This window comes from Charadrius vociferus, unplaced genomic scaffold (genome assembly GCF_000708025.1).
Source record: "Charadrius vociferus isolate BGI_N301 unplaced genomic scaffold, ASM70802v2 scaffold431, whole genome shotgun sequence".
In the NCBI taxonomy this organism is placed as follows: Eukaryota; Metazoa; Chordata; class Aves; order Charadriiformes; family Charadriidae; genus Charadrius; species Charadrius vociferus.
The window spans coordinates 7,303-17,481 of record NW_009646943.1 but is presented as its reverse complement, the minus strand read 5'-3'; the positions used below and the strand labels follow the sequence as shown (position 1 = coordinate 17,481).

At 49.9% G+C, this 10,179-nt stretch overlaps 2 protein-coding genes across 3 annotated transcripts in view; both read right to left on the bottom strand.

Moving 5' to 3' along the window:
• Positions 1-40, bottom strand: part of ATXN3 (ataxin 3) — a 12,363-nt gene extending 12,323 nt beyond the window's left edge. For both annotated transcript variants that reach the window (XM_009895057.1, XM_009895058.1), the window contains exon 1: positions 17-40. In XM_009895057.1, coding sequence (XP_009893359.1) covers positions 17-40 — 24 coding nt within the window. The remainder of the gene's footprint in view (positions 1-16) is intronic.
• A 2,343-nt stretch (positions 41-2,383) lies between these two features.
• LOC104295326 (uncharacterized protein C20orf195 homolog) lies at positions 2,384-3,316 on the bottom strand. The gene has a single exon (XM_009895066.1). The coding sequence runs from the start codon at positions 3,314-3,316 to the stop codon at positions 2,384-2,386; it is 933 nt and encodes a 310-aa protein (XP_009893368.1).
• Between the last annotated feature and the right edge of the window lie 6,863 nt (positions 3,317-10,179).

The following is a 10,179-nucleotide window of genomic DNA, read 5'->3' as shown; positions in this document are numbered from 1 at the left end:
CCGGCCGCTCACTCACCCGCTCGTGGAAGATCGACTCCATGTTTATTGTGAAGGGCCAGGGGCCTCCGCCTCACGTGACCTCTCCAACCAATCAAACCTCCCCTTGCTGGATGGCCCGCTGCAGCCAATCCGCGCGGGGCCCTGCCGGGGCGGTGGCGCGGAGCAGCGTCCCGAGTCGGGTTTGCAGCTGCCTTGTGCCGCCCTCTGCCGAGCGGGGGGTACGGTCGGTGCAGCACCTGGCCGGGAACCCCGGGTGGTTGAAAACGTCCGAGATGTCACCTCAGTGGGCAAGGGCAGAGCTACGGATGTCGCCTGTTTGGATCTCTCTGAGGCCTTTGGCACAGTCCCCCACAACATGCTTCTCTCTAAATTGGAGAGGTGTGGATCTGATGGGTGGAGCGTTCGGTGGATGAGGAATTGGTTGGATGGTCGCATCCAGAGGGTAGTAGTGGTCAATGGCTCAATGTCCAGATGGAGATCAGTGACAAGTGCTGTCCCTCAGGGGTCTGTGTTGGGACCAGTACTGTTCAGTATCTTCATCAATGACAGAAACAGTGGGATCGAGTGCACCTTCAGCAGATTTGCAGCTGACACCGCGTTGAGTGGTGCGGTTGACACACCTGAGGGACAGGATGCCATCCAGAGGGACCTGGACAGGCTCGAGAAGTGGGTCCATGTGAGCCTCATGAGGTTCAACAAGGCCAAGGGCAGGTCCTGCACCTGGGTCAGGGCAACCCATACAGGCTGGGCTTTATCTAATGCCTAGCGTGGTCCTTGGCTGACACTGCTGTAATAGCAACATAAATAAAGAGCAACAAATGTCTGTGTGCAAATAGCCTTTCAAAGAGCTAATTGCCTTCACCTGTGCCACCACACTCATAGTTGAGGTTTTTTTGCTTAGGCATCACAAACAGCTGTGGCCTGTGGTCAACAATGACTTCTGCAAGGGTCTTGGCATGGAGGTGTCTCTCTGAGCGCTCCCGGAAGCAGGTGGGGATGCTGGATACACAGCACCACGTGGTGTAGCCCATAAGTGGATTGTCTTTACTCCATCACAGATAATGCCTCAAGCCGCTGGGAAAACAGGTATTCTCCATTAGTGCTTTCCCTTCCTAGAATAACGAATAATGCCCTTGCCTGGTGCCAGCTATGGCACAGTGGCATTGCAGGTGAAGCCTGCCCAAAAAGATGCTGCAAGTTGAACAGTTTCTTGGGTTTTGTTCACCTCAGTTTCTCCCCTTTTCTCTGCCAGCAAAAAGGAATCTGCAAGTTCCTGTCCCACGAGTTTTATGAAATGCAGCTGAAAACGTACCCCCAGCTGCTTTGTAAACCCAGTGCCTTCCACCACAAAGATAACGGCTCCTGCCCTACCATCTTCTGGCACATGGAGGGAAAGGAGCAGAGCCTCAGGATTTCTACTGGGGAAGGAAATGAGGACTTCAAAGCTAACCTAGAACAGGCGGTGAGGAGGGTTCTGCGGAATTGCTGGAGATGCTAAAGGCAGGGTGTTGTGTCAGGCGACTCTGGGGATCGTGGAGGGATGATGAGCAGCGATACAGAATAAAGATCATAAAAATTATTTGAGTTTATTTAAATAATAAATTTTAGAACTAAAAGGTCTGCTTATGTGATGGTTTAACTAGAATCTGTGTGGGGACAGCTATATTTGGACTAAACCAAATGGTAAAAAAAGAAAATTATCATTAACTGTAGTACAGGGCAGAAAAGATTTTTTTCTGCATATCGGTTGTGTGGATGTTCCCTGTTTGTTGTCGGGGCTTAGGGGGGTGGTTGGTTTGTAGTTGGTTTTTCAGAGTGATCTTTTCACACACTGTAGAGGGGTGAGCATGAAATCATCCTTAGGTACCTATAAGGCACAGGGTGTAGAGGGTAAGAGGAACCAGAGGTAAGTTAGGGTGAGTGATTTGAAGAGCTCAGGATTCAGTTCAGGTGTTTTGGAGAAAGGATGTGGGGAAAAAAAATAACTTGGGGTAAAAAACCCAAACCAACACCGTTGCAGGAACCTGGCCCTGTGCATCTTTTCATGGATGGAAAGCACTAGGTGATGGAGATGCTTCTATCTTCTGTGCTTTGCATCCGAGGTGTCCTGCAAGACTGCCTGCCTCTAGCTGCTCCTACCTGTGAGTTCCGGCAGTGGGAAATGAGTGTTGAGTCCTAAATGCTGCTTAAGGATGTTTTTTTGTGTGATAAATTTGGAATGTGTTACTGTTAACCTGGAACGATTTGGGGAAGGTGCTTGTAGAATTGCTGTTGAAAACAGAATGAGTTCAGTTCTATGCAAAATGTTTAAAAATAAGGTTTAATTTTTCTCATTCATCTTTTTTAAATGGATAAAATGAGAAAAATGTTCTTGTGTGCCACCTTATCCTTCTGGTGCCCAAGCGCTGCTGTCCGCATCTTCAACAGCATCAGGTTTTGTCTTCAATGTAATGCTGTCGTGCCAGTCTGCAAAGACAAATGTGCGAGTGCGTGATCTTCTAATTGTGAATTCGTATGATCTGCCAGGCTGCAGGTCCTGGACTATGCATGTGTTGGAGCTGACTGGCTGAAGCCTACCGTATCCCAATTCTGCCTGATTCCCATTTGTCAGTAACTTAATGTGCAGTTGGCATGGTTCGAGGAATGACTCTTGATTTTCACTAAACCACTTGAGCTTGACCCGGTCCTTGTATGCAAATGATTCTCTTCGATCAAAAATCAGTGGCGTCTTTGTACAGAGAGAAAGCTTAATGGCGGGGAGTATAGACGCAAGATCTGCTTGTGACACCAAACGGCGCTTGACATAGAGCTTTCCTGGCACTTGCAAGGGAAGGAGAGTTTCCATAAACTTGGAGAGCTTGGACAGTCTCTGCATAATCATGTCCCACCCAGAGAGGAGAGATACCATGTCACAGGTCTCTATGCAACAGCTCAGCTCCTCCCGGCCTCGTTCCAGCTGTTCCAACAGCTCGGTTAAAAGCGACAGCTGGATTTCAGTCTGTTTTTTTCCCACCTTCTTCATTCTCTCCCATTGGATGGGGTCTATTACTTCCAGGATGTCAATGTGATGCATCTCGTGGTTGTGGTCTGTCACGTTCACATGTTTGGGCTCAATCTCCAAGTAAAAGCAACACTTCTTCAAAAGCTCAACTTTGTTCCGGTAGTGCTGGAGGTGGCTGAGGTTCAGGTCGGAGTGCAGGAACTGCAGAACAAGGTTTCTCCTTTTCAAGTACTGCTCCCAGCTGACATTGTCATCTTCTCCGTTGTGCGCAGTACCCTCCGAACTGGTTTCAAATTCATTCAAAATCACAGCCATGATTCCAAAGCTCAGTTGCTGTGTAAGCAGCAATAGTAACATTAAGAACCAAAGGTAAAGCAGCTGTGAGGGAGTATGATCATGGCTGTGACTCTTCTCTCCTAGTTATAAAGCTTAGCTTATAAATTTATAGATGGGAAAGAACTGTTAGAATAGGTGTAGTTCCAGAGGAATCTTCCTTTATAGTTGTATGGTTTCTAATGTTTCCTGTAGTCTTACTTTTATATATTCCAACCAACAGGTCTCCTGCTACCTCCCCTTGAGAGGTTCTACCTCAGCTTAATAGATTCATTGTCAGGAATTATTCTCTGATACACTCTGCCAAAATTTCTCCCTATCACATTATCTTCTGTTTTATTCCAATTAGATGTCTTTGTACTCCTGTAAGCAATTTCTTTCCATTCTTCTACATCACTGGAGAAGTCTATTTTTCTCTTTGTAGTCTGCCAGGCTGTTGAGGTTTGAGACGCATCTTCTGAGCCAGTTCCTACAGCTACACAATCACCTTGGTAATTCACACTAACCCTCGCCCCCCCAAGCGAGCTGCTAAGCTGCAGGCAGAACCATGCCATAAGCTGAGTGCTGCCTCACAACAGCTTTCAAGAATGCGAGCGGTTTTCCTTGCACCTCTACCTTTGACAGCAGATTGGCAGTCATAACCTGACAACACCATCACCTCCGCCCACAATATCTACTTGCTTTCTTGCAGAACTCTGCTACTTCATCAACAAGGTACCGTTAAGAGAATGAAACATAAGTAAAGCATCTGTGAACAGGTAACGGTTTGCTGGTAAGAAGGTGTTTAGGTAGTGGTCCTTCACAACACCATATCTGCTCTCTGTCTTAGTCTTAGCTGTTCCATTGCCTGACAAAGCCGTGCGCTGGTTGGTGGTGCCTGCTGTGCCAAGATGGAAGGTGTTTCTCTGTTGTGCTTCAGCTGAAGTACCTGTGGCTCACACAGCTTATGTATCATCAACAGAAATTTGCTAAATAAATGCCTCTGTCCCTGTTGTTGGAGATATTGTAATGAGAACCCAGCTTGACATTGAGAATGTGGCCTTCACAGGCTGAACATGCTTGATTTGAAAAATAAATAAATATGGAATTCTGAAAGTAAGATTTTGTGACCCCATTCAGACTGTGATGATATGATCTAGCAACAGGTAACTTTCCTCATTCAATGTAATTTTCTGGATATAATTATTTAAGTTATTGTATTATCTAACTGGGATATTTTAATTCTTACCACCATCTAGCTTCCTACAAGACATGTATCTAGTTGACAAAGCAATTTTTCTTAGCCTCATTTTCCCTAAATACATAACAGAACTAATAATACTTCCTCGTAGGAATTTCAAGTGTTTGTAAACCTTTCAGATGTCTGGCCCCTAGCTGCACTGCAATTTATACTAATTCACTCATTCTCAGCGACTTTTTTTCCAAGAGAGCTGTCAACTTAAAAAACAAGCTGTTTCCCTTTCATTTTTTTCTTTCCAAAAAAAAAACCCCAACCCCTAAGCCAAAGCAGTGCCAGCTCCTGGCATCCCTGTATGAAGTGCAACAGGGAAAGCACGTGCCCCAGGTTACATTGCCCTGCTTGCAGAGTGATGTGGCTCTCCAGAGCAGCCTGTTTGCCCACAGACAGAGCTGTGATTGTGTTTGTTTTCCTTTTCTGTTTTTATATACCTTTTTTTCTTGCCAGAAACAGCTGTTTTCCCAGTAGCTGCTGTGTTTGCAGCCTGGGAAGATGCAGTTGCCCAAGCCGGGGGCTGCCTGGCCCTGGGCTCCCCTGGCCAGGGCTTGAAGGGGATAGAAGGGGACACCCAGGGGAGCTGGAGCCACCCCAATGCCTTCCCCATAGCTCAAACCCAGCCCCTCATCCCAGGGCAGCGGCCTCCTCATGCTGCCCCAGGCTGAGGACAAGCCCTGTCTCCCCAGCCTGCCTTACCCTGCCCCATCGAGCTGTGACCCACCGAGCCAGGCCCCGGGGAGCTCTGTCCACTGGCCCCAGCCCAGCCATGGTGACACACTATGGCATGCAGGGCTGGTGCCAGGGGTCCCTGCCTGCCCTCGCCACTGCCCAGGCCTGGGTAGCCACGGGCAAACCGCGTGGGGACAAGACTCCAGCGATGTGGGCAGATGTAGGTGCTGTTCCCTCTCCCTGCCATCAGTTTCCACCATCCAGCCATGCCCGGGGGCACTGAGCACCTGGCACCCACTGACATCTCCCCTGAGCCCCTGCTTTTCACCATGATGCTTTTTGCTCTTGGCAGCAGTGGTTTGTGGGGACGTACCCCAATTGTTTACAGGGCTGTAGCCCCCCAAATTGTTCTTACCTTCCCCTCCCTAAATCTCTGTAATCTGCTCCTCAGATGCCCTCCCCTTTGCCCTCCAGTCCCTGGGGAAAGATGGTACCTTAGGTCTCTGTGGGTTCAGTGACACCAGGCTGGCCCCAAGGGGAGACGGCTGCATGTGTGGGGAAAGGATTGCAGCCGTGCTCTCCTTCACCTGCTTAATTAGCAGCATCTGTTTTAATACCAAGAGCAGTGGCGCAGGTCGCTTACAGCGCACCAGCACACAATGCCTGGCTGCTGTAGTCACAATGTGATACATCTCCCGGCGCTGGGCACAGGCCGAGGGGTCGGTGTGATCCTGGGCTGGGTGTCACGCAATTCAAGGTACGGTAAGGCTCCGTCCCCCACCCCAGGGTTGTGCCTGGGTTGTTACCCATCAGGCTGGAGGGCAGGGAGAATAGCAGAGGGGCCGAGGGCTCTGTGCTTCCACCTTAACAGGCACGTTTTGTTTCATTCCCATCTTAGGCCCTTGCTGTTGTGATGGGGCTTTGCGAGTGCCAAGCTGACAAAAGGACTGTGTGCTGAGAACCACAGGATTTGTGATCATTGGGGCATCGAAAATATGATTTCCAAAGCTTTGCTTCCCTGTGCAACATTCCCATTCCTCCTCCAGCACGTTTCACCTCTGCTTGGTGAGCAGCGGCCTCAGCGTTTTATGAATCCTAGCTCCAGGGCCAAGGAGCATACCTGAGCTGCTTCACTGTGGGCTGGTTTAGACCTCTCTTCTCTCTGCAGAGCCCAGACCTCAGCAGCAAACTGTGGGGACACGGCCTCGAGCCAACGGTGTCTGCAGAGAGAGATAAAGTAGTTAAGGCAGGACAGCAGAAAATGGTAAATGGTAGCTCAGTGCAAGGTGCAGCGAATGAAGCACTGAGCAGAAAAGCTGGCTCCATCCTGGGAAGCCTTACGGTCATGCTAGTGGCACCCTGCACGGTGGCCGCGGTGAAGAGCTGTGCTGGCACCCAGCTGCTCCGTTTCTCCCAATGCAGACTCAGTGAAACACTGAGGAAGCATCGTTTTAAAGAAACAGTTGGTTTAGTTGGGTTTTTTGTTTGTTTTTTTTTTTTTTAAGGAAACACTGAGCTCAGCCCTGACAGTCCTCAGTCTGCAGTAACATCTCCTTACCCCACAGAGCCAGGCCAGGCCACAGGCAATAGGGCCCCGGCTCCCACCCAGGGCAGAGGACACCAAGCTGCTGCCTGACCCGGACACCGGAAGGGTGCTGGGGGGGAAGAGTGTGGCCCGTCCAGGCAGGGCACAGGCCAGATGTCCCCTGTGAGGTTCGGGAGCTGCCACGGGGCCAGCACAGGGACTGGAGAAGGCTCGAAGTCGAGCACACAGGGCCAGATTATCTTTGCCAACCCCATGCCTGTAACGTTCAATTTTGCACTGACAACAGGAAGATTTTTCTCTAAGGATGGCAGATTTCAGGACTAACACCATTGCCACCATCATCTTGCTGCTTCCACTCCTTGAAAGGCTCCTCCCCATCCTCACAGCCCCTTCTGCCAAAACATTTGGGAGCATCTCTTGGGAAGGTCCGGGTGGCATTGCCCCACTGTGCCAGGAGGGTCTGTGGAGGAGCCAGGACCATCCCCCAGGTCTCCTTGGAAGGAAGCTGCAGCCGGGGCAGATGCACTAGGAGGAAATGCTTGTGTGTGTCCCACCATCCCAGCGAAGAGGACAGCAGGCGAGTAGCACATGTGGCTGGGCTGGGCTGGGCTGGGGAAGAATGCCAGGAATGCTGGGGCCATTAGCTTGGCCTGTCCCACATGGGACTTGGCCTGGATTTGGGGAGAGTAAGCAGTTTCCATGAGTTTTGTGGAAACAGGTGTCCGAAAGGTCAGAGTCCAGCGGCAAATTAATTTTAATAACCAGAGATGCTGGGATCCACCCGCCTCGCCTCTCTGTGCCGGCACATCCCAGCTAGGGCCAGCCCGTGGTCAAGCCCAGCATTTTCCCTGGCTGGGGCGGGCAGAGCATGGCCGGACACTGTTATTCCAGGTGGAACAACCAGCTTGGATGCTTCAGCGCAGCCCCGTCAAGGGGCTCCCCGTCCCTGTCCCACTGCTGTGGGGCTTCGCTGACAGATGGAGACTGTGTGCTGGCTACCCCCAGGCTCAGCAACAAAAACAAACACCATTGGCCACAGTCAAGCCAGAAGGCCCCCAAAACCCAATGCTGGCCCAGTGCTGCCCAAGATCACTGGCTGAGGTGAACCCCAAACCTCGCCGTGGCACCACAGGGCTGGACAAAGCAAAGGCACAAAGTGCAAAAATCATCTGTGAAGTCTGGGAGCAGGGTCATGCACAGCGTCCCTCACAGTAGGCTACTCCCGTCAGGTAATCCTCCACCTGCCTTCCTCCTGGTGTGTGCTCTTCAACCCAGATGGGTGCTGCTTGCGGAGTGGCATCCAGGATTCACTGCGTGTGTACAGCTGGGAGCCAGGGCATCGCTTTGATGTGGTCTCAGTGAGCTGGGGAAAAGCAGCTCACTTATCGATCTGCAACAACCAGTTGGTATGCCACCACTCCCAAGGAGGGATGAAGGCAGCTGCAAAACACGAGATAAAATCCTCCTGCCTCCTTGCAGGCCTTCTGACCTTCCAGCTTATGTCAGACTGTAAGTGGACGGGGCTTGCAACGTGCCCAGCACTCAGACAGAGCTTGTGTGCTTCTGCTTTCAGCAGCCTCCTGCTCTACTTTGTCTCTCTTTGGCTTTGGGAGGAAAGAACTGGGGCTTGGTTTGACCAGTATTTAGAAACTATGCTAACACCCAGAAAATGGGAGGAAGGCTCCCTCCTCCTCCTCCAGCAAAGGGAGGCTTGGTTCCTCTCCACCTGCTGCAAGGGATGCTGTGCAGACCTGTCAGAGCTGCTTTGGGCAACTGGTTTCCACTGCCATGTGCCAGCTGATGGCCACTGTGCTTCTGCCCTTCCCCACTGTGAGTGCGGAGAGACTGACTGGCTGGGTGGCTTTCGTGCAGCTTCTCCCGCTCCTCAGTGTCGGACCGTACTCTCTTCCTGTGTGAGGCGACACAGGCAGGACGCAGGAACCACCACAGAATCACAGATAAAATGCAAAGAATAAATTTAATCTTGATACCTCACAAACCGGGGAATCTCTGAAGCAGCACCGGGCAGAGGCACGCAAGCAGGAACACAGGCACCACTGAGCTCAGTCCTTGCTAGAGCGAGTCCTTGTTAGCCAGAGTCCTTGCTAGCGAGAGAGAGAAATTCAAACCTGCTCTTCTCGCCTGTGTATCAGGGATCCCAGCAGGCGCAGTCTTCCACTGTGCTTTGATCTTCTCTGACAGCAGGGCAGGAATCTCAGGCACGTTCCATCAGGTGCCTCTGAGTCCATCACAGGCCTGTGTTATCTAAGTGCAGATGTTCTACTTATGGAGTACACAAAACTAAACAACCATTAGTGTGGTATATGTGTTTTCCAACACCCCAGGTGTGAGTCAATCGAGCGTGTTTACAATCCTCCTCGCCAATCTTCTGTTACTTTCCTACACTTCCTGCTGCAGTGCTCATGGGCAGTTCTTGGAGGGTTGGGCATTGTTCTCTTCTCTTGTCTCCTGCACACGTTTTCTTCAGGTTCTTGATTTCTCAGGCCCACCATGCCTCCAGATAATGGTCTCTTCCACGTTTTTCCCAGCTTCATCATCGAACTGCTCTGTCTCCCTTGGGCTTCAGCGCCTTCTCCAGGGGTCAAGTCATGGTGCCTGGAGAAACAACAATGATCTTAGTTTAGACTTGTTCTGGCAGCTTCCTCTTGGCTTCAAGCCCATCCTGTCACTGCCTAGGAGCCATGGACAATGCCTATGGACAGTTTAAAAACAGGTGCTTTATAAAACTGTGTGAGACTTTGATACACAGGTGTTCATCTTTGATGATAAAAGTTTATGTTTACAGGGAGAATGAAAACGTCAATTAGGAAAAACTGAGAGTCACGGGTGTGTTCTGTGGACTTGTTGGAGGCTTCTGTTTTGTACAGAATAAAGGATGTTTTATGCCACACCAAAAAAAACCCCACACATTAATAATGAGGGTGATTCCATCGCCTAGCCTGAGCTAGATGACTTGTTAAGCTGCACACCTTGGTGCATGGAAGATCTACGTTCTTGTTACTGAAGCAATGGTTCTGGTAATTTATTTGAGAACTACTTTAATTTAAACCTCTGTGTGTAGCCCTGAGCTATTTTAATAAAAGGGGAATGCCATGTAAATCCTAGTGGAACTAGTTCTTACTGACAGTAAGTACTTCACCATTTGAAGACTTTCTGAAGCAAGCAAACAGTTGCTGTTATCTGTTATCAAATGTAACATTATTTACTGTCAGAAGTAATGGCGGCAGTCACCCAATCTATTTCAAGTGAGAAATTTCATGAGGCCCAGTCTTAGCTGCTCTCCAGTATTTAGAGTGCAAAACATAAGCCACACTACAAAGAGAAAATCACCTTGAGATCCACATTTAGCTGTAATTATTTATTCTTCAGTGCTTT

What these genes read in the sequence shown, in the direction of transcription:
- LOC104295326 (XM_009895066.1), bottom strand. Translation starts at nt 3,316, where the DNA reads ATGGCTGTGATTTTGAATGAATTTGAAACCAGTTCGGAGGGTACTGCG.